The sequence below is a fragment of the Paramormyrops kingsleyae genome, chromosome 13 (genome assembly GCF_048594095.1).
Source record: "Paramormyrops kingsleyae isolate MSU_618 chromosome 13, PKINGS_0.4, whole genome shotgun sequence".
NCBI classification, from domain to species: domain Eukaryota; kingdom Metazoa; phylum Chordata; class Actinopteri; order Osteoglossiformes; family Mormyridae; genus Paramormyrops; species Paramormyrops kingsleyae.
In genome coordinates this window covers 30,155,775-30,183,692 of record NC_132809.1, presented here as the reverse complement: position 1 = coordinate 30,183,692, position 27,918 = coordinate 30,155,775, and the positions used below count along the sequence as shown (strand labels likewise).

The 27,918-nt window shown below is 46.4% G+C and overlaps 1 protein-coding gene across 1 annotated transcript in view; it reads left to right on the top strand.

Moving 5' to 3' along the window:
• The first annotated feature begins 336 nt into the window (after positions 1-336).
• Positions 337-27,918, top strand: part of cdh13 (cadherin 13, H-cadherin (heart)) — a 327,823-nt gene continuing 300,241 nt past the window's right edge. The window contains exon 1 of the mRNA XM_072698600.1: positions 337-583. Coding sequence (XP_072554701.1) covers positions 536-583 — 48 coding nt within the window. The 5' untranslated portion in view covers positions 337-535. The remainder of the gene's footprint in view (positions 584-27,918) is intronic.

Sequence of the window (27,918 nt, the reverse complement as noted above, 5' to 3'; positions counted from 1 at the left end):
GCCATCACATCGATGTATATAGTATTGTGCCCCAGCAAGACCCCTGTTTTAAAACTAATTTACTAAGTAAACAACCGTTAAATCAGTGCAATGACACATTACATATGCGCTGCAGAATGCAGTTGAATGTTGGATGCAATTGGTAATCTAATATTAGTTTGTCTTTGTCAGACGTCGGCGTATTTAATAAGGTTATATAAACGTGAAATCCGTCTTTAAAAAGGGTAGCTGGGAACGCACAGGTGCAGAGATAAATCGCCCATCCCGGATAAATACAGGCATTTTGAGGAGGTATATAGATGCTCTAGGTTCTGGTGGATTTCAAGAAATCCCCCTGTAAGTCTATTGGTCGCGGTGTCGGCGCTCTTGTCCAATGCTTTGTTGATGAGGCTGCAGTTCTATTTGGGAAGTTGGCAGCTCCCAGCAAAGGCTTCACTCCCGCTCCGCCAGTTCGACTTTGGAATTATGAACAGAGCTGGTCAAACCTGCGCCTTGTTTTGATTTTTCCCCCCTCTCTCTATCCCAGAGAAGTGATATGATGGAGATCCGAGCCTGTGTCCTTATAGTCTTCTTCGTCTATCAGGTAGGCACGAACCGTTATTATTCGAAATAAGTCATTTGGGCTTTCGCTCCCGAACCGCTCATAGAGAAATTATTATTTTATTCAGTTTTACCATTACAGTCCACACCAATTTATTTTGACAGTATAATCAATATAATTTGTCATAGCGGCAGCCTGCGCTGAGTAGCCTATATGAAAAATTTCCTTCAGGAGGATGCACCGATGTAAATTATTTACTTGTACAATATAGGCTACGAACAATTAAACCGTAAGATTATATAATTGAATATTTTAACAGGCATGGGAATTCGCGCACGAGATGGCAGTGATGGAATCAAGTAACAATAACGGCAATGTTGCCCTTGTTGATACGCCATGTAACCACCCGGGACGGAGTGATCAGGTCTTGTAGTCTGTGATGGTCAGTCTACACAAACTGTTCGCACTGAATAGCGACTGCGAAGGGGACGCACATGTGTGGGGGGGGGTATGTGCAAATCACGACCGAACCGTGTCTCTAGCCCCATCTATATTCTACTCAGCTTCTAAGTTTCGCTTTTCTTTGGCTCCGTTCATTAGGTTGCACTCTATACGGGAAACCATCTGAGTACGGAGACACTCGAACGTGTCGGGCTAGTATCAGCTTTAATTCTTAGTTTTAGTTTTTTCTTACCAGAATATCCGGTATAAAATCTGTGATCGTACTGGCGATTACCAGAACACCTGCCTCCGTCAGTCACATTATAACTATTTATGTCCTGTAGTGTCTGCAGTGATCTCGCACTCAGGCTGATTTGTACAGATAACTAAAGTCAAACCGCTCATTTACATCGAAATGTACAGCGTATTGTTTTGGTCTGGGACGAAGCGATGTCTTGTCATCGTACTAGTTTACATAATCGGTGATTGCACTTAAGATTTATACAACAGGTGTTGTCATTAATGCTACAGAGTTTGAAATTTGCAAATATCTCAAAACTGGTGGTTATTTTATTAACTGAACACAGTCATGTAAAAGAAATATCCATAAGATACCTCCCGAAGTCTGTAATTGCACAGCGACAGTTTTAGGTGCGAGATTGAGGGTGCGTGTGATTTCTGGAAATTATAATTTATTAAATATTTCATTTACATTTCCACGTATTCTGCTGCTCAGGGGCGCCGATCTGAAGCGTTATTTCCTCGGCTTCGCAAAGCGGCGACCAGCGTCACCATCCGCACCGTTTGTAAACGACAATTAATAAGCGATGAGACGCGCCGGCAGGTAGCGGAGCCCCGAGTGCCGCATAAATCAATCCGCTACTGTATAATCGCGTTATGTCCGCGCATCGAACATGCTACCTCTTTATCTTTTGTGTCGGTTTGAAAACCTCGGGTCATGAATCAAATAAACCAGTTTTTTCCTCTACTTGTGTAACGTGGTGGGAAACGCAGGGTGTTAGTCGTTTGGGTCGTTTAATCTGACGCTGACATTTACACTAGGGCTATGTGTTTATGATACTTCGGCTCCTCTCCGGTGACAGCCCGCAGTCTGCAAACGACGTGGCCAGTCTTAGTTTACTACTTTCCTTCTCACATGCATCCTATTTCTAAATCAGAAATACGTTTTATTCCCGGGAATGTTAGTCATAGTTCGCACTAAAACACCGACCCCCTTCCGTTTGAAATGTCCCACGCCTTACGTCAGACAGCACCCCATGCACGCAAGTAAACCTATGCTAATTGATTGTTTTTAGGATTAGATCTACAGACGTTAGATATACGTTATGTTAGATATAACATTTCCTACCCGAAATCTGCGTGTCTGGAGGCAGATCATGACTTCCACCGTGTTTGTTTACACGCCCTCGCCGCCTCTGAAGCAGCGCAAACACGTGCATTGACTCTTCCTTTTTGTTCCGCTGGTGATTTACAAACAGTAGCGTCTTATGGATTACTTTGTTAATGTGTTGGCAAATGCTGTAATTATGTGTTAACTGCCCGGAAATAAACAACCCAGTCCATTCTTTGAAATCAAGAGCTTTATTTTACATTTGACTTAAATTTAGATTTAGAAGGTCTCCTGTCTCTGAAGGGTTCGGTCATGTGCCGAGCATCGTTAGTGTAGGTGTACTAACCCCCCTGTATGACTCCCCTGTAAAAGATCTTGCATAATGAGTGTCATGTCCTTTCCTCCCCAGGGATGGGTTTTTTGTTTTGAGGGCCCTACTCAAGAAATTACTTTGCCCCACCCCCTCAGTGTAGTGACATTGTAGTGAGAGGGAGCCCCCAAACCTCATGGTGGGGGGCCACACAAATGCAGCAAACCGTTGGCCCACCTTACAGTAGCTCCAGAACATCACAATCTAATTCTTTACTTCACAAACCTCTAGGTTGGATTTTTCTTTTTCATTTTTGTTTCCTGTGGTGGTTGACAGCCTGATCAGCCATAGTTACCAAATGTGTACCCCCCCCCCCCCCCAAAAAAAACCCCCCAAAAAACATGTTTTCAAATTGCTGCAAAATGAAATATTTTATTTATGCCCGTACAGATAGGACGGCAGCTTTCTGTAGTATCTGCTGCTGAATATTTCTCCCCATGTAAATCCCATTTTTAAATTAAACGCTCAGCGAGGAACTCGCAAGAATGATTCACAATGTGAGGCGAGCACTGCCAGCTACCGTCGCTCATTTTCCTCCCTCAAAAGCTCCGCTGGAGAACCTGGAGTGTGTATATATTTTTATTTATCTGTTTCATCCACTGGATCAGCAAAACACAGGTGGTTTTATTAAATGGACGGGAAGATAAAGGGGGTATAAATGTTGTCCGCTCTCCTGGGGGAAGCTTGGCGTCCCCGGGCACGTCGGATTACCTTTGCGTGCTGGGAGAGAGCGAGTGGGCCGTGGAGCTGGGCCGGCCCTATGGGAGCTGGGGTTCGAACACATTCGTGCTGCCATTCAGGCTCTCCATGAGGGGTGTGACTGTCAGCTGGGCGTGAATGTAGGTGACATCGCAGTCTCCTTTTCAGTGACAATGAATGGTTGCTGAGTGTACCCCTCTATTAATAACAGGCGTAATGGGTGCATGACCATGTAAAACAGGCCCCATGGACAACCTGGCATTTATCGGTGTGTTTTTGACACAGTTTGGGAGTTTGGGTAAAAGTTGTTAGGTTATGTAAAAAGATAATGAAGAACTGGGTCGTCTCTGTAAATGCACGGATGGTGCAATGGTCCCTGGGTGTTATCTGAGTCAACTCTATATGTGGGGGTGGGGGGGGGGGGGTTGCCATATTTTGGAGACAGATGTCCTTGCAAAAGCATCCTGAAAAATATCAAGCAAACAAACAACTCCGTAGTTGATTTTTTTTTAAGAACCTGCATGTACAAAATCCTTTAGGTGATTATTATTTTTTTTTTCACTCTTGTTGAATTTCTGTTGGTTTGTGGTAAGTCGTCCTCACCCGCATCAAAGTGGGATTGAGGGCAGAGGCTCCGTCACAGATGCCACATGCACGAGTGTAAGAGGCAGAGGTACCTGGAAGTGACAGACCTGGTAAGAATCTGGTGGTAATGTGAGCGAGTCTGGCGTGTTTGAATGATGAGTCTGGTATTAATATAAATGTGTTGTGTGACAGACTGTTGTTATATTTAGATTTGGGGCATCAAAATTGAAGTGAAGTCATATGTTAGTGTTGTGTTGAAACGGAACTTGATTTGATAAACAGGATGTCGGGAAATGTGTAGTTTTTCCTCGTGCTGTACTTCCGCTCTGTATTTATGGCTGACATCCACAAGTATAGTTACATCTGTAAGTAACTTCTGTAAGTAACCTCATGCAGGTGCCACATTACACTGTCTGCAGACATATGAAGCAGTATGTTGCTGTGCAGCTATATGTCTCCGTCTATACAGGCCTGCGTCTTAATGAACACAGACATTACCCACTCCTGCCCAGCGCCGCGTCTATAATCTGTGGAAACGACGGGTTTCTTGAAATATGTGACTCCCGCGGATCCCAGCACGACTTGCCGCCAGTCTGCTGCCTCCCACTCTTCGGAAATGACAAATCTGGTTGGGGGGGGGGGGGTGCAGTTAAGGGGAAATCACTCAGAGCTTGTGGTGCATCCCGTCAAGTTATGCTCACGGTGTTTATTTCATTGGCCTGTTGATATCATTGGATAATTCGTGGTCTGTCTGGCCTCCTGATTGGCTCAGGGGCTCACGGATAGTACAGCTGGGCTGGGTGCCCTGCAGAGACTTTGTCACTTTTGCGAAGTGGCAGATTATTATTTTTTTTTTTTAGCTTGAGACATTGTCAGGGTTGGCGCTTTTAGAGCGATGCATTCTGGGTAATTACAGAACTGGAGCGCCAGCAGCAGTGTTACCGCGGGGCCCACGTCCCTTCACAAAGGCTTTCAGGAACCATGGGCGAATGTGTGCTCCTGTCAGCAAGTTCATCCTCACTTTAAAGGCCAGGAAACCTCCATGATACTCAATAGCGTCCCCTGCCTCATTTCGCATTAATGGCGCCCGACTGCCGCTGCTTTGTTTGAACTGTTGGAAGGCTTCTCTCGACCTTGGGTATGCAGGCCTGACACCTGAGTGCGGTGATCTCTTACGGCATTTGGCATTATAAAGCTCTCTTCCTCATCCTAATTATCGATAGATTAGTTGGAAAGAATAATTATGCGAACGGGGTCCTGAGCTGCCGGGTGTAACTGGGGCTGCTTGTCTCATGGGCTAATGTTTATCCATCAAACCCAGCCCCCCCCCTCCGTCCTTGATGCTGAGTCAAACTTAACAAAGGAGCATCTACTCTGGTGGCTGGTTGCTCTTCTAATTACTGTCTGCTTCCTGAAGGTGAAGGGGGGGGGGGCGTTGTTGTATATACATCTCTCCAGAGAGCGTTTTTGAAGCCTGGGTCACTTAAACTACATGGCTTTGAAAACACTGACGGCTGAGTCTCCTCTTGTGCTTTTGCGACCCTCTGGTTGGAGAGCTGGGAGAATGGAATATTTTTGATGTTCTTTTGCTGAGGCCGAACGCGGCAGGAGAAGATCAGAGCTCAAAGTACTTGTGGACCCCGATAGAGCGGAACCCTGCCCTTCGAGCTGGCAGACTGATCAACCTTTCTGTCTCACACGCACAGGTTTGGTGTATGGCTACGTTTGGATATCGACTGGAAGCTCTCGTAATGAAATGAAACTGGCAGATGGTAACACTAAACTCCTAAAACTCGAGGAAACCGAAACGTGGATTAAAAATGGAAAAAAAGCAAGTGAGTTTCTTAAAATTAATGTTTTTTTTGGAAATGACTGCAATACATCTGTTAGCTCTTCTGTGTTTTGGGAATAGCAAGATTTGTTCCCTGAAGATGGCAAAATGTGTCCGCACTCGCTTATATTTGAGAATCCTTCAGTCCCTGGCAACTGTGGTTAAGTGACTGTCTTTAATGGACTCAAAGGTCAGATGGAGTCTAATTTAGTACTGGAGGGTTTGACCTTGCTGGGAGAATGGAGCCTGAATTGTCATATCCATATGCAGACGCTCGTAGGCACGTGTGACCCCCTGCGAAGTGCGGCCCATGCAGTCACGGCTGCAGACGGTGGCTCCTGCCTGCTCTCGTCCTACACGAGCACCCCCACTGGTTTCGGCTCAAACATACTTTCTTAAAATGTATGTATGACACGCACTGCCAGGTTACAGAAGAGTCTTCATGCAGTTTAATCAACCGATGACCTTTTATTCCACAGTGCCTGCATCCAGGGCAGCAGCAGGATGATTTGTGTGTTTGCGCCTCGTCTGAATGCAGAACAGTCCTTTTGCTTGTAGGCGTCCTGAATGTCGTTCATTTGCCCACTGGGTAGTTTTACAGAAGAGATGTCCAGGTTGAAACCTGTGGCCTAGATCCTACAGGTGGCGGGCCGGGGGGGTTCATCACTGCTGGACCGGCTGCCTGGGGTGATACTTAGTTTATCCTCCTCCACTCTTCCTTAAACACTCTTCCTCTTTGTCTAGTGTGTGTGTGTGTGTGTAAGGTGCTGTGTTTTACATGCACTATCTCGGCTTTGTGATCAGTTGCTAGGTCCAGGATCACCACTTAGCCACGTCCCCACAAGGGCTGAGGGAATCATTTTCCGCTTTTTTTTAACACTTTGGTTTTCCCGTTTCTTCTTCCATTTGGGAAATCTGCTGTAAAGCAATTTTATGACTGTAAAACACTGCTTTAGATACGATTGATTTATTGCAAGCGCCCGTTAATGAGGCAGTTTCATAGCGTGTTGTGTAAATGTCTTCATTCCCTCCGTCTTGCTTAAAGGGGAACTCAAACCAAACGTTATAGAATGGATGGTTTCTCATTTTTGTTCGTAAACAGGCGATGCACTGTGTGTGGGAGCAGTTTTGCAGCATTTCTCATGAGTGGAGGAATTTCCCCTTTAGTTTTCTTTCTTTACTCTCTTTGTGACATCATCAGAGAGATGCTTCTGTTCTGGTTGGTTTTGGAAGTTTCCATCTACGTCCATATGCTGTGACATCATGATCTTCATCATCATCATGCTTTATTTGCCATTTGTACCAGTACAAGTGCAAGTACATTGGAATGCCTCTTTATTATCTCACATATCCCATCATGCTCTCCGGTGAGACACCACACACATACACTCAGGCGAGAGCAAAGCTTGGGATTCAAGCACAGCATCAGCCATTTATCTGCTGCCTCTGGAGGGACCCAGTGGTGACTATTCTGCCAAGCATGGGATTCAAACCAGAGACCTTCCGATGACATTTGCATTAAAGCTTGGTTTGCTGTGCTGGTCTCGGGCTCTCGGTGCACGCACGCCTGGTCTCGGGCTCTCGGTGCACGCACGCCTGGTCTCGGGCTCTCCGTGCACGCACGCCTGGTCTCGGGCTCTCCGTGCACGCACGCCTGGTCTCGGGCTCTCCGTGCACGCACGCCTGGTCTCGGGCTCTCCGTGCACGCACGCCTGGTCTCGGGCTCTCCGTGCACGCACGCCTGGTCTCGGGCTCTCCGTGCACGCACGCCTGGTCTCGGGCTCTCCGTGCACGCACGCCTGGTCTCGGGCTCTCCGTGCACGCACGCCTGGTCTCGGGCTCTCCGTGCACGCACGCCTGGTCTCGGGCTCTCCGTGCACGCACGCCTGGTCTCGGGCTCTCCGTGCACGCACGCCTGGTCTCGGGCTCTCCGTGCACGCACGCCTGGTCTCGGGCTCTCCGTGCACGCACGCCTGGTCTCGGGCTCTCCGTGCACGCACGCCTGGTCTCGGGCTCTCCGTGCACGCACGCCTGGTCTCGGGCTCTCCGTGCACGCACGCCTGGTCTCGGGCTCTCCGTGCACGCACGCCTGGTCTCGGGCTCTCGGTGCACGCACGCCTGGTCTCGGGCTCTCCGTGCACGCACGCCTGGTCTCGGGCTCTCCGTGCACGCACGCCTGGTCTCGGGCTCTCCGTGCACGCATGCCCTCGCCATGCTGAGAGCTTCAAACGGCGGCCTAGATGATGACGAAGTGCTTGCTTGGAAAAAAGGCCAGCTGTGATCTACACGCGGGGAAGTGAGACGTGAAAATGCTAATTCCGTTACTTAGTGAAACAAAGCGATCTCCGTGTAGCCTCCTAATATAATAAACGTGATGAGTGGTGTCTGAAATCGGTATGTTTTTCCGCACTCCTCTGTTAACTGACATCCAGTGCTAATGCCTGGCATGTTTCCCAGAGCTCCCAGTAGTGCCCAGTAAGCCTCTGAAGTGGCACGCATGAGTTTCCAGAATGTTCTTGCTCTCCAGCCTGCAGTCACCATGTCTGCTTTTAAGGGCACCCCCCCCCCCCCCAAACCCTCCACCCCATTAGATGGGCCGTGTGGGTCGTATATAAATGTACTCACTGAGGTCACCGAGTTATGTCATGTGTGGGGGCAGGAAGTCTGTCAGTGTGAATTCATGGACGTCCATGAAGGGGTAGGTAGGAAGAACAGACATAAGATATCGTGTGTTTATGGCCAGCCAAAGACAAAGAAAAAACTAAGAATATTGAAAAAGTCTGACATTTAAGATTTAATTTTCCACTGTCGTGTATCATTCATACGTTGGCTCAGAATGAAAATGCGAGTTTGTAACTTTGTTTTTAATTAGAATGGTATGCTTTGAAATATTCAGGTTGAGATCATCCCTTCATGACTATAATTGGTCACAATGGTTACAAAGTAACATTTGTTCACCGGGATGATTTCTGGCGCTTAGTGATATAATTGAGATGCTGTCGATTCGCAGTGTTACTGTATTGCAACAGGCCATACGATCACTGTCTTTAGCTGACTAATGGCATGGCTCAGGCTGTACGTTATGTGTATATAGATTAATCTGCAGACTCACTGGGGAAGCGCATGTCTTCATACTCATGCTACAGTTGACAGAGGAGTTAAAGCTGCTTTCTGACGTTGGTTGTATATTACTTATCTGTACAGTGGCCTCGCGTTCCAGTAGCTGAGGTATGAGCAGCGACGGTCCGGAGAGTGTGTCCCCAGATGACTCTCTCAGGTGGAACCAGACAGCTTCCTGTTCTTGCACATTGTGCTTCCATCGTACTGTGGAGCCAGTGTTCCTTAACCCAGCAAGAGTGACGCTGATTTCTCCTTTCCCCCTCATCCGCGGCACCTGTGGTTCTGGGAAGCTTTAGAACAGGGTTACACTTCACCAGCACCATGTGCTTTCTTGTCTACCCATTTTTTTCCCTTTCGCCTTTTATTCGCTGCACACTGTGCTTCTTCTCAGGAAAAAAATGGAATTATGCGCTGCCGGTGTACGTTCTCGCGCCTGCAGTACCCCTGACGGCCGCCTAGATGGCGGCGCTGTGCTTGAGATTGTATGGGGATGACAGACGGAATCAGAGGGAGGACGATGCCTTGGGTTTGGGCATATCTTGCGCACTTTTTCGGAGAGTATTGCCAAAGCAGATCAAACTCCTGAACTTTAAAAAATGATTAGAGAGATGACAGTTCTGTGGGCACAAAAATAATATACTGGAATTCACTTTAAAGGGTCTCCATTATTTTCCATAGAAAACCTTAAAGCAATAAAATGAGACGGAACGTATATTTCACTGACTGATGGAGTGAAGGATGTAAGTTGCTTCAACACTTCCACAGTCAGATGTTTTTTTTTCTTTTTGTCCACATACATTATGGGATGTTATTTTGTCATTCAAATGCCTTTCGGAGAAGTGGATTCCAGCATGGTAAGACAATGTTCCTGCCCTAGCAAAGTAGGTTAAGATGCTGCTTTTCTGGCACAAGAGTGCCGTGGAACAGGAGCACGGCCATTTCCCCTGCATTAGTCATGACGCGGATTTGGGTGGCTATTTTAGGGGCCCTGGGAGCCATTGTATTTAAAACGGGCGGATGGGTGGGACTTCCAGAGGCGATTAAACACGTTGAAACATGGGACTGTGTTTTCTGCCTGGTAAAGTGCCTCACTTTGACAAGGTGGCCCGTATGCACGCCCACCCGCTGTTAATCTTGTGTTCCACTTTCTTGCCCCTGGATTATAACTTTTTAGTTTTCTTTTTCCCTCTGTTATAACCCAAATATTATGTGTCTCCGTCTTTGTTTGGCTGCCATCTTCAACCAGTGGGTCTTAAAACGCATATAGCTGGATATCTTCCCGTAGCAGTTCTGATCACGCGTCCTCATTAAGGTCGGACAGCCGAGACTCTCCTGTGCCTTGAAGTGGCAGTCATTCACCTTCCAGATCGATGTGTTTAAGTTCCACGCCACCCTGCTGCCCTCCAGTTCCCTCCAGGATCCGGCTGTCCATAGCAACGCCGCATGCTCTCCTGCGATCCGCATCCCTGCCGGGCCGCCTTCTGTTCACAATGCCACGATGGGTGCCGTCTGGAGCGGTCATGTGACCCTCGTCCGGTATCTGATACCTTGTGGTCAGCAGTGTCCCTGGGCTCATTATTCCGAAGAGCTTCTTCTGTGATGAAGACTTGCCAGCTGACTGCGACGGAGCGTCCTGGGGGGGGGCGGAGGTGGGTGTCTGGTCAGTCTGCTCCGTGGTGCAGAAATTGACCCCATTAGCCTTCCAGACTGTGGCGTTGGTTCCAGGGCACGCTGGCCTGTGTCAGTGGGGCTTATTTACTACAGAATTCTCCACACAAAGATCTCCCCGTTCCTGCCTGGTGTGCACACACTCCCCCTTCACCTAACAAGTCCATCCACTGGCTTACGCCTCAAGCTAGAAGTTGACAACAGTGTAAAACAGACAGACATACATTTTTTATACAATACACACGTGTGATTGGCTGTGAGGGGCTGGCATTGTAGCCTGTGCTTCCTGGGACTGGCTCCAGGCTCATCGTTCCCCTGCACTGAGTAAGGGCTTCCCCAAGATGGCCGCCTGGCTGGATGGACGGACGCGCATGTGTGTATACCATACTGTAGAAAAGCCTTAGGCAGCCAAAGAAAATGTTTAAGGTTATTTATCTGAGTGGTGAGTGTGCGCAGTCGGCTCTCAGTATCCAGGGGGGATTGGGTCCACCAAAATCCACCAAATTCCCTTATATGCAAATACTACGGCATTTTAAATAAGCTACACACATCACCCTGTATTCTTTACATTCTTTCAAGATTACTTTTAATACCTAATGCATTGAAAATCCAGTGTAAATATCCACACTGTATTGTTTAGGGATTCGTGACAAGAAAAAAAATGTTCAGTACAGAAGCAACCATTGTAGGGCATATAGAAAATATAATAGAGAAAATATAAGTGAACTCTCTCTCTCTCTCTTCATTTGCACGGATGCAGCATAGTGCTTGGCATGCAGCAAATTTTGCTTTCTTGAAAAAATTTATTTTATATATTATTTTCCATCTGGGGCTGGTTGAATCCCTGGACGCGGACCTCGCGGATACAGAGGGCTGACTCTATTTGCTCAGAACGAAAAACACAATTTAACATTAGAACATATGCAGATGAATAGTGACACAATAAAAACACAAAAAGTTACTGGTAAAATACTGATATCTTGTTGGATGGCTAGATGAACATCGCTTCAGTTCCCAAACCTCTGCTTAGGGGCACCTCAGCCACTCCATGCATTCCTTAAATGTCACCACCAGCTCAATGAATCAGTTAATTATTTCAGTAACTCAATGTAGTATTGATTAGCCAAACAGGGTGTGCTAGTGCTTGAGTCAAAAATACATGGGTGTATTGGATGGTTGCTTCAAATACTGGGGTGACTTCAGCAGAGGTTTTGAAATGGCTAAGCTAACACACTTTGACAAACACAATAATAGTTTTAAAGCTAATTTCAACATCATTTTCTTAGGCTGCCTAAGACTTCCTTTGCCCAGATCCCTGGTTCCTTGATGCACTTCCTGTCCCTGGATCCCTGGTTCCTTGATGCACTTCCTGTGCCCAGATCCCTGGTTCCTTGATGCACTTCCTGTGCCCGGATCCCTGGTTCGTTGATGCACTTCCTGTGCCCGGATCCCTGGTTCCTTGATGCACTTCCTGTGCCCGGATCCCTGGTTCCTTGATGCACTTCCTGTGCCCGGATCCCTGGTTCCTTGATGCACTTCCTGTGCCCCGGATCCCTGGTTCCTTGATGCACTTCCTGTGCCTGGATCCCTGGTTCCTTGATGCACTTCCTGTGCCCGGATCCCTGGTTCCTTGATGCACTTCCTGTGCCCGGATCCCTGGTTCCTTGATGCACTTCCTGTGCCTGGATCCCTGGTTCCTTGATGCACTTCCTGTCTGAATCTCGCTCCCCGAATTGCGATGCCTTGTGGGTTTAGCTCATCAGTGGAAAGATGGAGTTGCAAATTTTCAAGGCAGCCGACTCAGTTTCAGGAGTTTTAAGACTATTAACTTTTAAAGGGGAAGAACAAATATGAGGCAGGAGTGTGGGAGAGTGGCTACCATCCACCTCAATTGCTTTAACAATTTCTAACGAACACAAATTATCCATCAACCTCAGAGTTGACAGGCTAATCAGGCACCTGAGTGCTTAGGTAGTGTCACGAAAATAAATCTCGCACTCCGCAGAGTACAGTAGTCTAGCGAATGAAACATGAATGGCAAAATTTCCTGCCCTTATTTGGGTTTGGGCGGCGCCATGTTTTGGCCACACCTCCATGCTTTATTTATATACGTTATTCATTTGATGAGTGGCTCCTCAGAGCATCTGGTGACTATTTTAACAAGAATGAGCGGCCTGCAGGCCCCACCATCTTCGCTAACCTTTGACTGATGAGGCGCGACAAGTGGATGGGAAATATTTTTGGTATCCCCCGTGAATATTTTTGAGGGAATACACCACACTGGCCCTATTTAGACTGATTTGAACATGGCTTTGATCTGGATGCTTCATGCAGGCTGCCGCAGGGACACCGTCACTCAGAATAATGGTGCCACCTTCTGTCCCATCCATGGCCTTCACCGCTAACCTTCAACGCTTGCTGCACACTTCCACCGATTCCTCACACTTATAGATCATGACAGCCCCGGTGCAGAAACCCTAAAGATTAAGGGGTCATCACTCTCACTTAGTTGAAGCTTTTAGTCATTTAATTGTTTCCCATGAGTGGATTAATCCCCATATCAGGCCTTTTTAGTTTTATGTTTTGTAGCATTACGAGTTTCATACTCTTGGTTTTGTGCCATTTTGTATCCGTATTAAATTGTGAGCGAGGGCCCTAATCGTTACTATGTCCTGCATTCAGGCTCTTTTTTTATCTCCCCCTGGTTGCACACAGGCAGCCTGTAAATGCGCTGTTAATCCTGTGATCTATCTCAAACACTTTTACACATTCTGTCGTACGCCTTGCTGATACCGAAGTGAGTCTCGCCCCATAATATTGACATGCCTGATGTTAACGGTAAAGTGATGTGGGACTAAATAGAGATGACAGCTGAGTCTGTCTCTGGTGGAGGTGTTAGGGTCTGGTCCTGTTGTTCCCAGTCTTTCATGTCGCTTCCCCGTTTGGCCAGCAGGTGTCGCTGGCCATCCTGTCCCTCCTGTCAGCCGTTGTGTTTCCCCCTTGCTCCCTGTCAGCCACACATCGATGTGTTGAGCCATGCGACTGCCTGCAAATCCTTTTGTCACGTGTTCAAATCCCACCTCCTCTGTTTTTGTAGTTTTGCAGATTTTGTTCCCTTGTGTTTCAATTGTATCAGTTTTCTAGTCCCTGTGTTTTCATTTGTTTGGTTTTTTGACCTTGTGCCCTTGATTGTGTTTTATCGCTCTGTTATCCCCATTGTTAGATTCTGTTTCCTAGTTTGAGTTTCATGTTTTAGTTTATTAGTTTCACCTGTTGTCTGTTTTACTCGTCCCTGTTAATTAGTCTCACCTGTCCTGTGTTAGTCTCGTTATCGCTTAGTATTAGAGTCCCTACTTCAGGTCAGTTCCCCAGTGGTTCATTGTTTGATGTTCGTTGCGGCTGTTGAATGGTCTGTTATTTTGTAGCCTGCCCCCTGTTTCCCTGCAAGCCCCAAGTGGGTCGTCCACCTCTCTGCCTGCATCGTGCCTCGCCGTCGCCCCAAGTCCAACCTGGTCCATGACAGGAGGTGCATTTTGCATCAAAATTATATGCGTAGCTTTTTAAAAAAATATTTTTCTACCCTGGCCTTTTTTCTTCCTTTCATGTTACAAAATCAGGGTTGGCTCGCTGGTGTAATGGGTTAGCTCCTCTAAAATCTGGGAAGCAGATCTCACTCTGTGTGTGGGGGGGAGGGATATTACATGTTCTGCTCGTTCTATTCCAGTTCCTTCTGCCTCTCCAAATTGGTGTCTCTGAATGCCCCATGGTGTATGGGAAGGTGTGCCCTGTTATTGACTAGTACCCATTATAAAATCAGTAAAAATCCAATTTGACCCACAGAACATTTTAAGGGTTAACAGTCATACACACTTCAACACTCCAGTGAACTCTGCAGCATATCGAAACTGGCCCCAGTGGACTGGTGGCCTGTACTGGTGCTGCTCCTGGCACTGTGGAAGGAGCGCTGGCTCCTGTTTTCCTTCCAACTGTCAGCCTGAAGCTTGCTGGTTCAAATCCCAGGAGGGGCTCGGTTATAATTGGAAAGGCACTTAAGTCGAACAGCTGCAGCCAAACATCCAGCTGTATAAAGGGGTCTGTAGCGAGTTACTTTGGGTTTATGTTACAGCAGAGTATCTACACACCAACATAAAACAGGGGGCACCCAACATGACTCACTCATACTTAATAAATTCATATATGGAGGGATAACAAAAACCAGTCTGAATGGGGAATTCGCTCTGGGTGCCTATGATAAGGCTGCATTGGTTCAGAAATCCACAAAGCACCTGAAATATAGAAGGAAATCAGCGAGAACCTGATAAAGCCCTCGCAAACTGATACAATACCACATCACTATTATGGCATATTACTGTAATATCTTTCATGTTAAGATCTTATGATCAGTTACTTCGAGGCTTTTGCAGTCCAAAAAAGTCACATAAATATTATGTTTCTGCTTGATGTAGTAGACTTTAAAACATGTTAAATGTATCTAAATCAGATTCTTATCTGAACTGAATCAAATCATATTGAATCCTTAAATAGTCAACTATCTTTACTATGGTATTGTAGATCAGGGGTTCCCAGTTGGGCCATGGAAACGTTGGGGGTTTGGGGGAGGGGTTGGGTAATTTCCATCACATTTACATTTTACACATTTGGCCGACACTTTTGTCCAAAGCAACATACAAGTGAGGCAAATTGCACATTGGCTTGCGTACATACTGTCAATGACTCGATTAGGCAAAAGTGCAGTTGGGCTGAGCTTCCAGTGAATGGCAGCTATGAATGTATGCAGGACTGGAGATATGCAACAGGAGACACACAACAGGACACGCAACTTCTAACAAGATACCTATTCAATCACCAGAAAGTGTAACATCAAGACCTTTCAGGAAACATAGATTTCCAAGAATAGATTATATATTTTCAAGCCATGTCTTTTTTTGTACGGCCCTTGATCGCTTCTAAAAAAATGTAAAACTTATTAAATGTGACCCACCAATCGATCCAGCAACCCCAACCTTTCTACTCCACCACTCCTCTGACTGCGTTTTCTCACTATCCATGCACAACCTGAACCGGTCCATGGTCATAAAAGGGTTGTATGCCCTTCTATAGACCATAATGTATGCCCAGAAGAGCGCTGGCAGAGTACGCAGAAGTGCTGCGATGTGACTGACCCTGTGCTTTAGCGCTGTTGGAACGCTGATGTGCATCGGCAGACTCTCGCAGGGGAGCGTGTGACAGTGCGTGATGGACTAGCGGCGCAGTACGATCCCCAGGGGCGATGGCGGACCAACAGGCGCGCATGTGTTTAACTTTGAAAGGCACCTCTGCAGCACCTACAGGAGCTGCACCTTACTTCCTGCTATCCTGCACCACTCTGTTCACCTCCCACAAAGGCTCATGGGAGTTTTACTTACACAAAAATATTTTGAGGGCAGAAAGAAAAATGATTGGTTCAGAGAGAGAACGAGTCAGATTGTAAAGGAGGTGGATCCAAGCAACTGGAGGAGGCGGGAGGTCTTGGTCCCGCCTCCTCTAGTTGTTTGGACCATCTGATTGGTTAGCTGGGCTTCTCTGTCACGTGGTGCTCACTGTCTCCCCTGACAGGGCCAGTCAAGCCTTTAGGTGACATAAGTGACCATCAAGGGCACCATCTTTTGATGAGGGAGCACTGACCTCGGAAGCTGATGTCAGTTTGTCTCAGATGGGATGTGGGGGTGTTGGTGAATGTTGTCCGGTATTCCGAGTGTCAAATTCAAATAGTTGCTCGTGGACTCTTTTCGGATTCCTGATAAGCTCAGCAAGCAGAGGATGGATTTTAATATTGGCTGGATAATAGTATGGATTATGGCTGATGGCTGGTATCTGACTGTATCCTTTAATCTGGCCTGCTCATATCGCTGATTAAGTCATCTGGGGAAATCTTGCTGCATGAGTATGTCCTCTTATATCCCATCGGCTTGATCAAAGACGGTCTAATAAGCTGCTCCTTGCTCTGATCACGACGTCTGACACCTACACTCTGCCCTGCATGCAATTATGTGGCAAAACCCTGAACACTCTGTGGTCAGAAAGGATAAACCGTCTGCAAGCATAAAGGTCTTTGTAGGTGGTGAATTTACGATCTCTGAGCGCTTGCTTGTCAGTTTTGGTACGTTTATGATTCCCTTGATGGCTTTTAGCTTTGCTGTGACAGCACTTTGGTCCAAGCTGTCACGGCTGAACAGCCTAAAATCTTTCCAGGAGAACACGCCATCTCACTGGTGGGAAGCCTTTGGGGTTAGTGTCTGAAATGGATACTGTTTTGCAGGTGACAGCAGGGTTCGGGCATGTTGTCTCAGAGCGGATTTTTTCAGGGAGAGACGGTGGCTAATTCCAGGACCAGAGGCCTCAAGGCTCAAATGAGATCTTTCTCTGGCAGCCCTGGGAAGCAGGTACGTCCCCATACTGTGATCCAGGTTGGATCCTTCTGCTCACTGGTTGGGTTCTTCAAGAAATCCACTCACCAGTGTAGTTTTAGCAAAATGATCATTTTATTGAAAAGCAAAATAATTCATGTAACACAGTATAGACATAAAATTCGTATTGAAAGCCCCCCAGACTCTCCAACAAGGTACTGTCAGTAAATTTGCAGCAGATGAAGGGTGACCTCCTGGGGTGTGATGAACCTGAGATGGGGGGGGGTGAGGCAGGACAGGACAGAGACACTGCTGATGATGAGAGCAATCAGCCAGCTTCTCAACATGCGTCTGACATATTTAGTTATTTAGCAGAAGCCTTCTGAAGCAACTTATAGTTCCAAAAGTCCCTGAAGCAACTGAGGGTCATGGGCCTCAGTGAAATCATTCTGCCAACCCTGACCTCGCGACCCTCCGATCACAGGTTTGGCATCTTAACCCACTGAGCCACGCACTCGCCATTAAATCCTTCCTTCTCTCCCTGACTTCTCCTTGATCATAATTTGCTAACAGTGGCTCTGTCCCGTTTCTCCAACTTGGTCCATATTTACACGCTCCCATACTTGGCGTGCATGTTCATGTGCTTAGCGCAAGTATTCAAGGGATTCCTGTTGCTCAAATAAGTCAAGTGCAGCATGTTTGATGTGCACTTCATCCACATTTTGGCAAATACTACATGGAAGTGACAAAGTATACAGACCACAATGCACTGCGATACTGACAACTAATGTTTACATCAATGACGAGGAAGTCTGCTGACTGTCATGCCTCCAAAGTAGTTTCAGTGTAAGTGCATTGTAAATGAATGTTTACATGCCATAGGCTACAGTGAAGGACAATCTCAAACATAACCAACAATTGACAGCATAGCTGTAGTGTGTCTCTTGTTTACCTCTTCAGGTATCAAGTGTGTCCCGTTGGCTTCAAGAAATCCCTGCACACTTGGGCCCTTTACATGCACTCCGGCACTTTGTTTCGTACGTCAGAATACGAAATCACAGTGTGTAATATCTCTGCCTGCTTAACCTTAAGTGAGCTGAATGAAATGTCTGTATTCAGATCATCTACTACGAACACTGGGGCATCTTTAGTACTTTTCCTTACAGGTTCACATTACTGATTTTGTTGATGTACCTTTCGGTATCTGTGCGGGTGTTTTTTTGTTTCAGTGCCGGTGTTTTTTTGTTTCAGTGCCGGTGTTTTTTCATTTCAGTGCTGGTGTTTTTTTCCCCCACAAACTTGTTAAAACAGCACCTGAAGTGAATGGATCCACATGGGATTTTTGCACGCTTCTACCCGGAATGGAGAGCTCGACTAGTTTCAGAAGGTGTAGAAGGTCAAGGTGCTTTTATAGAAAGTTTTCTGTGGTGTTGCTGTCGGTGGGCTATGTAGCCCCCCAGAGCCTGCAGGTTCCCCCTCCGCCCTTGGCGGTGTCTTGCGGGGGCAGCGTGAAGCCGTGATCGAACCCGTGTTCGCCCCCCTCCGGCGCCGGGGAGCTGAAGCTGTGTTCTGATGAATACGCTCCCTAACACAGGACTGAGGGCTTCGCTTTGACTGTTGGTTTCACTGTGACAACCCCATCTGTCATATACAGATTATACCCCCCCCACAATTGCCCTGTAGAGGGAACGGGGGGTGAGAAATGGCAGATGCCTGCAGAAATTGATATTTATTTTGCGTTCGTCCAGAGATAAGCGGCAAACTGCCCTTTTTGTTCCGTTCGACTTCATTGCCGGGCCGAGGGTAATGGTACGAACGGGGTCGCCCCTGAATCTGAGTGAGGGCGTTTGCAGACATTACCCAGGCGTCACTGTGCTCTGGAATCTGAATGAGGTCATTACCCTGAATCCAAGAGGAGACCCCGTTTGAATGAGATGATTTACAGATGCTTCATGGAAGTCACCCCACCCCCCACCACTCCAGGGTCTGGATGCGAGATGCATTGATGTGTAATTGCCATATTTGTTTCGCAGTCGCGCTTGATGCATGTTGCACTGTGACGTCTGACCTTCTGTGTGTCGACACTGCTGAAGGGAAACCTCAGGGGGATTGAAGGCGCGTCGCCCCATAGGATGAGCCCGTCTCCGGAACCGCACTGCGGGAACCAGTCACTGCGTTTCTGTGGAGAATTCCCCCAGCTCGGAAAGTGTAACCGCAGCTGCGATATTGCAGGTGTCTCCCCAAGAAGCCGCGTTGTTATTCGGTTAGAGTTCACAGCTTCACGTTTAGTGGATGCTATTGGCATAAATTGCATGTACTTCATCCAGAGAACTAGTCAATGAAAGACGACTGATCTTTTTTCCTCCCTAAACAGAAGCAAGAAGCCAGCCCATATGAGGCTGCACATTATGCTTAAATTATGCATGTATTTTATTAATTCGAAGAGAAATAATTTGTAATTTTGTGTCGTTATCTTTGTCTGGGCCGTCCAGCTGGTGATGTAAGGCTGTTTGACATGACAGATGTTGTGAAATGATCTCAGGGTGAATTTCAGATGTGCCCTGTTCTGTGATGCGGGTAACGGAGTCTCAGGACAGACCCCGGCCAGGAAAGGGGCACCTCTCTGGTTTGAAAAATCGGAGGTTTAATTAATGGAGTTAGACGGCTAGCAGGGAGTGTAATGAAAAACGGGCTGTACACACCGGCCTTGGCACTGGCTCAGCTTCTCCCGGGTGCTGGTGAAAGAGTGCTTTTAGCGGTCAAAAAAAGAAAAAAGAAATCAGCAGCAGAATGATAAAGAAAAAAGACACATAAACCCATAAAGCAGAAGGGGATGTGTATGCAGTGCTGCAAACTCAAGCAGAAGGGGATGTGTATGCAGTGCTGCAAACTCAATCAGAAGGGGATGTGTATGCAGTGCTGCAAACTCAAGCAGAAGGGGATGTGTATGCAGTGCTGCAAACTCAATCAGAAGGGGATGTGTATGCAGTGCTGCAAACTCAAGCGACAGGGGAGATGGCAGAGGAGAAGGGGGCCGTTTTTCTGCTTCTCTGTGGAGGTTTGCATTGCTAAATAAGGCCACCGCGGGTTTATGGTTTGGTGGGGGTCATCGCTCGCTGTGGTAACGTGTTTAATGACATGGAAAATGTGCCCATATTACCAGGGATGCAGGATCTGTTTTGATTTGATTTGTTAAACTGCGGATGTCAACTTTGATTGAATCCGATCTTATTTGCTGTCCTTTTCTTCGCCTGGTTGACGCGCAAAGCTGCTGACGTCACTTTCGGGCGTTCCGTTACGTGGTAACAAGCCCTGGCGAATCCAGGAGCAGTGACCGCGACATCTGCACACACCGGTGCCTCCTCACTCATGGCTGACTTTTGACATCGGCCTTTGTTCCAGCCTCTCGGCCATCACTGGAATGATCCTGGGCCCCACCTCAGGTGCAGTGAGTACATGTTACTCCAGGGCGATCCCTGTTAGGCCCACACCCTCAGAGTCTTCTAGAATGTATGGCCATCGGTCATCTGGCTCTTAAACAGGGGCTTGTCATTAAGAATTAAGATGTAGCTTTTACCTCTGAAAGAAAGTCATTGGGCGTAAATACGGCCTGCCTGTTCAGGATATGCAGCTGGAGGGATGTGAGGATGGATGGATGGATTTATGACTTGCATGATCAGGCCTGTCCTGGAAAGTGATTGTCCTGTTGGTCAGGAGTTGGGACCTCTACCTCTCTATAAGAAGTTAGTTTCAGGGTGGTTTTTTGTTTATTACTTTCAGTCTCTCTGATTGGGGATTCGGGTATGAAAAATGGCCGACTTGTTTTTTTTTTCCAAACACTCCCTGGTCATCAGCGAATGAAACCATCACGGCTGTGCTCTGTTGCGAGGAGGCACCTGCCGTCCGGCATTCAGGTGTTTACTCAGATTAATAAATAGCTGACAGTGAAATTTAATCGCTGCTAATATTCTGCTCCATTGGAGAGAGAGTCTTTTACACAATGGACTGGACAGCCCAGGGCACCAGATAAGGACAGACGCAGACAAATTGCAGTATTGAGCTTTGCCAACTGTCGCTGGACCGTAGATAACTGACATCCAGAAGTATTCCAATATCTGATATGGGGGAGGTTTTGTGGTTTACCAGGTTAGGTGTCTGTCATCAGAAGGTCACTGGTTTGAGCCCTGACCTCAACAGGATAGTCACATATCTGCTAGCCCCTTCTGCGAGGTCCTCAACCCCCCCCCCCCCCAACGCTCCTCCTCTGTGTGTGTGTCTCAAAAAACAGAGACCAAGATGGCATATTGAAAAACTAGACAATTCCAATGTATCTTAACTTGCGAGGATGGCGAATGAAGCATCGTTTCGCCATTTCACATTCAGAGCCACCCAGTTTTGAGAGTGAAAGGGAATGTGTGCATGGAAAGATGTCATGGAAGCCAGACCATCTTGCCGCCCCCTGAGGAAATCAAACCTTTGATTAAAATGCAGAAACGGAATGTACAAGTGACCCACGGCATATAATGAGTGCAGCATAGCTTTAGTAATACCTCTAAATGAAACAAAGCCTCATGCCCCTGAACGAGATGAATGGCTGTAGATGGGGCTGGTTACGGCATCCAGAAGCAGCTTTCTGGAATATTCTTGTTCTCTTCTTGTGGCATGAATAATTTGAACGAACCCACACCTTTTATTGTTATTTGCAAGCTAAAGGATTCTTGAGACCTATTGCATTTACCCATAACTCATGACTGCATCACTCCATTAGGTCGTTATGTCTGAATTATCATCCATAACAACGGCGTCAAAATGTCTGCGGAGTGATATTGTCAAGTATAGGAGATTAATGGGAAATTAAGATTAATTAATGAAGATAATATTCATACACTGACAGTTATGGTAATGGGCTGTAACACTCAGAAAAAATGTTCTTAAATTAACTGCAGGACTTTCCACCCTCTCTCTGCTTCAACAAAGATAAATGCCTCGAAGCAGAAGGTCAGTCCTGTGCCATCACACCTCCAGCGTTTGGGCTGAGATTCTTTTCCCTTCCCTGTGCGTTGGAGGCATTGGCTTGTTCTCCCTGTCTCTGTGGTTTCCTCCTGCTATCCAGGAATATTTGGTTAGGTCAGTATTCTTCATAATGTGGACCCCCAGACAGCCCACATTATTGCTCCCTCCCAGCCAATCAGAAACACAGAATGTGGTGGCAGGGAGCAAAAACATGGACTGTCCGGGAGTCCCTGAGAACTGGGCTGGGAAACCCCTGCGTTAGGTGAACTGGTGTCTCTGAACTACTCATATCGTGTGCTTTGAGTGTGAATGTGTGCCCTCTGATGTCTCCTGCCCTGCGGGGGGAGGCCCAGCGGCTCCCTCTGCTGGATAATTAGTCTCAGGAAGTGGATGAGTTAAAGGTGACATCTAGTTTGTATCTTGTAAATGGTTTATTCCATTGCATTGGCTAGTCACTGAGCTACCATTGAAAGTTTGTCTGTAAGTCTGTAATCAGTTATAATGACTTACTAATTGCATATAAAGAATGACCTACAGTGGCGACTTAAATATTTATATTTGAGCACTTTATAGTTTTTTTTTGTTCCCTATTAAAACGTGTTGGAGAAATGGGGGGGGGGGGACCGAATGTGTTGCCAAAGGGAAAATATGCCCTTTTTGACTTTTCTGAGTTGTATTTCTGTGAAACAGAACAGTTGTGAAGGAGATGAAACAGTTTCTATTTAAAACTCATTTCCTGCACATTTTAATAGCTTTTTAAGTTGGGCCTTTTTTAAAGCACCGGCCAGGATGATCGTACTTTGAAGTATCCGTTCCATTTAAAACATCGTCTCATGAGTATCACAGCCTATGACCGTCCGTGCTGTTTCTGGCCGGGTCGTTTTCCGTGGTTCCTGAGCGCCCGGTGTGGGGTGCTGTTACAGTTACGGATATGGCCGACAGCTGAGCCAGGGGTGGGCCGGCACATGTGTGGTCGCATTTTAACGCCGGCGTCTCCGTACATTCAAACGGGGGTTTGAGAAAGAGCAGCAGCTGCAGCGGCACATGCACGGATCAGTTTGCTTTTGACCGACGGGATTGTATCTCTTGTAGGTGCCGGGGCAGTTCCCTTGGTGCAGTCAGTGTTTGGGGGCCTGTTTGCTGGTTGCCGGGCAACCTGCAGCATCAGTCCAACGTGTTAGTGATTCGTCTAAAGAAAGAGATGAGCGTCATTCGATGGCATTCCATTATCTGTCATCTAGTATTAATGTTCTTTCTGTAATACTGTGTTACTGTGTGTATTTGTATTTACATTAATCAACGGTATTCAGGAACTGTTTGTTGCAAGGTTTTAGTGATTTAGAATCAGAATGGGCTCTGGCTGCGTAGGAAATCGTACGGCATTTAAGCCCATGAATGGACCTTGCTGGAATGTAGGCAAAGCGCACACACAAGTTCAGCTACAGGCTTTGTACTGTAAGAGCAGCCAAAGAATCTGGGCTTAGTCCTAAGCCTGCATTCCAGACCAGTCCTGGATCTGAGAGTCTCCAAACAGGGGACAACACCATGGTGAACTCTGATGGACATTTGGATCAAAATGCAAATTTGACCATAGACACGGTATTTAAAACCATGGCCTAGATCAGTGTTTCCCAGTCGAACCTCAGGGCCCTGCAGTTAGTCCACCTACCCTGTGTTGGAGGAGTTGGCTTGTTTCCTCCTGCTATCCAGAAATTTTTGCTAAGGGCAGTTTATTTCAACACAGTCCTCAAGGGGCTCCCAGTCCAAATTTTTCTCCCTCCCAACTCCCAGCCAATCAAGATCACTAAATACCTGGTACAGGTGTGCTGGGAGGGAACAAAAATGTGGACTGGCTTTGGGTCCCCAAGGATCGGACTGGGAAACACTGGCCTACATATTTCTTTTTCTCTCAATCAAAACATTTTGCCATGGATCCCAGCCCCTGGTCTGCTCCTTTTTCTGATGTAATGTTTTTGCGGCTTTTGATGATTTAAAACACATTTGAAGGGCAAATGCCCTCCCCTGTACAAAATAATCGTGTAAAGCCATGGTAGGACACAAATGAGAATTTTCCCTCATAAATGCTGCACATATTGAACATAAAGTGGAAGATACACACTTTAAAATGTGAAATTGCTGTTCAGATGAAGCCTGTCTCCGTTCCTGGGTGCGGGTTGGGCTTGTGGGTGGTCACAGGCTGCAGTGCTTAGCCAGGTAGGTCTTTGAGTGACTCAGAGAGGGGAAGGCTTTGGGATATACACTGTGTATCTAAACTTGGGAAAAGAAAGATAAAACGCACATTATTAGAGTGAAAAACAGTCTCTGTGCACAATTCGCAACACCCTCCCATCATCTTAGCCAGGGGGCACAGTCATAATTATGCTAATTTTAATTACTCATTTGCTTATTTACACAATGATTATTTATGGTAATGCAATTTCATTTCTGACGTAGAAATGGTAATAACTATATAATCTCTCATTTTTTTAAAGCGGTGAATATTGCATTTGATTTGGAAAAAGTCTGTTATACCCGGTATGTATGACTTAGGCTAAATGGCACTGCTGGGCCTTTGCTTATGATGTCTCCAGGAGGGGACTCCTTCAGGTAAGTGGACCCCCTCAAACCAGTGTCCCCCCCCTCCCAGTCAACAACTTTTATCGTTGTTTTTTTCTTTCTTTTTGTCCGATAATCCCTGGAGCAGCTCAGTGTTAACTGGGGCCCAAATGTGAAGTCACTCTGCTGCATCTGGGATTTGGACCAGTGACCTTCTGATTACAGTCTCCTAACCCGCAGAGTCAAATTCCAGCCCTAACCTTAGTCCCCAACCTCTCCCCATACCACAGGGGACATCGCAAACTTCCTGTGCTAGTGAAATAAATTTTGAGTCTGATGTTAAAATGAAAAACCTTTAAAGTGTTAGGGGCCTATTTTTTCTCCAAAGTGTGTATAAAGGTACCCTTGTCTTTGTGAGTGGATGAATTCGAAAGCTGGGCTTTAGAGGAGGGGGTTAGAAGCTGTGTAGCAAGCTTCCACTGAGATCTCGGCATTTTCTTTGGTCAATAGTAATTTAGTTTGCCCTGAAGCCCAGAAACGTGGTTTGAAGGCTGTGTGCGAGTTGGACTATTCCGCTGCACAGGAGACTGCAACCGAGCTGAAATCATTTGAACATTTCAAACGCTGAAACCTAGGTTCCTTTGAGCAAGGTGTGCAACAACGTCTTTAGATCACTGTACAAAACCTGGCTCCTCTTATTAAATCCCTATCTGGAATTCAGGCATCTGCATTTATCCTTTATTGTGTCAGCATTGGAACAGCACTTGTATTAATCCTGAATGTCCCAGAGGTTGATCCTCAACTAGGCTTATTAATAAACATTAATAAATAACATGCACTGCCTGTATTATGTATGGTCTCTAACGTGGAATAGGCACAAAAATTGTCGACGTCATATTTTGTGCAAAATTTTGATCCACAGATTATTTGTTTTTCCTTCAATAAGTAAGCGAGCGCAGGGACGTGATCCCAGTCCTGCGTGCCTGCAAGAATCTGTGTGTACCAGCATTTTTTTTTTCCATGGGACTTTGCACACCTTGCAAATCATTCTACTTGTACGATGCCCCTTGGTGATCCGTCGGGCTCAAGAAAAAAAAAAAAACAAAGTAACAATGAAGACATGGTGGGGGTGGCGGTAGCGAGAGGCGCGACGGTGTCAAACAGACGAATAATGAAGGGAAACACGACAAGATTTAAAGGCCCGTCATTGTACTCTCTTATTTTACCAGGCGTATTTACAGTAGCGACAGATTAGAGAAGCTGCGTGATGATAACATTCCTCTCTTTGCTGTTGCCTCCACCTTCGGCTTTTATCACAAAAGCGGCACAGCAGCCGCCCCCGCGCCGGGAGAACCGTGCCGGGCCTGTTTTTAGGTTGTGAAACACAATAGCTTAACAGCCTTGGAGCGGAGTTGCACTGGGAAGCGGAGGGGATAGGGAACTATCTGACGTTGATTAACGCGGCATTATATAGGAGAGAAGAATTTATTTTGCCGGAAAGCTGCCGTGATATTTTTTTGCGTGATCTTTTGGGGCCAACTGTAGTGGGCGGAGGGGGTGCCGGGGTGGGGGGCGGGCGAACTCCATCCCCTGATGCCAGTACCCAGTGCCGCTGTGGGTCTTCACATGTAGAACTGTGGATATTTTATTTATTTATTGCTCTGAAGTTGGGAGTGGTGACATTTTCCATTTCTGCTTCCATTTCTTGATCAGCATCCCATTTGTGGTGTACTCTGATCCATGCCTTGTGTTTCTCACCATAATCTTGCTCCGTATAAGTGATTGTTGAAGGTGGACATATGGGCTAAAGATGCAGATTACAACAATCACCAACTATTCCTGATGCTGTAACTGTATCTCCAGACACCCGTGTGAACACAGAGAGTGTAAGCTGACCTTTATGTGATTTTTCCTTCTGCTCCTGTTCTCACAGGCCTCTGGGATTTTCTGAGATGCACCGTGTCTATGGCTCCCTCCTTGGCGTTGCCATGCTAGCTTTAGCACTGAAAATAAGTCGGAAGCCTCAGTTGCTAACAGATATTCTGTAATCTGGTTAATATTGCGAGCTCATCTTCACATGTTCCATAATCATATTGCGGTAATAACTGTCGAAAAATGTAATTTTCTGGGATATTTTGTAATCGGCGGCCCTATTCTGATCAGAACACTCGAGAGAAACTCGGATCGCTTATCCGAATCCAGAATATTCTTTACAGGATCATGGTAAACATTATGAGGTAAGGAATATTTTCTGTGCCCTGTTTAAAAGAATATACTGCCGGCATGTTTCCCTGTTCACTGACATGGACGACCAGGTGACCAGTCTTGTTTAGTGCTGTATATTAGCATTGCTGTTTTTATTATAATTAAGCTGTTATTCATGATTATTATTATTATTACTCTGGAACACATTTGATCTCAGACTGTAACCCAGCAAACCCCAGCCAGACGTTGCGTTTCATATAAAAGGATTTAGTGCAATAATTTTCTTTGCAATGGTGCATTTATCTTTGGCCCTGCAGTCACAAGACTGGTGGATCGCTCAGCTTCTCACTGTAAAACGGATTATGTGTTTCACATGAAACAGATCCAGGTTTCTTTTTTTGGTAAAGGTTAGTGTGGTCAAATGAAGAAAGGAACCCCTGGGGGCTGGCAATGACGACCTGTGACTGCGGGAGGGAATGTTGAGAGTCCAAGGCGCTGATTGATAGCAGGTGTCTTAGCGTTAGCTTTGGAAGAGAAGCTCAGTCGTGGCTGTGGGTTTTCACAGGGTCACATGATCAAAACCATGATGTGATTAACGCCGGGTTGAAAGGTGAGAAGTGGAATCATCTGCACAATTTCCTGGTCCACTCTATCTGCGTAATATCTATAGGTCTAGTGTTGCCGCATACATACATACCATTTCTATGCTGGAGAAAGGTGAACTTTGAGAACTACATACGTTTGTGACTGAATGCCTTCACTCTATTGCAAGTCAGATCGCTGTCAGTCAGAATCGTTTTTAGTAATATTTTTATTTTTTCCCACTCCTCCAGTGGCATGTAATAAATAATTTCTTATTTCGTAATTCCATAAAAGCATACACACACAGTACTACAAAAAAGTCGGCTGATTTTTCAACAGTGGGTACACAAGGAGTTTGAGTTTTTTTCTCTGTAAGATCCGAAATGTATATAATTTCTCCATAGATATTGAAATGCAGCTGTTTTTTTCCCTAAGTAATGGCGATGTGCATCTCGGAATCCGTCATTATTCCTTTTATTCCGGCGGGTCGGCGTCCGTGCGGCAGAGTGTTACACCGAGGTCCCCGATAGCAGCCTCTGCGTTCCTCAG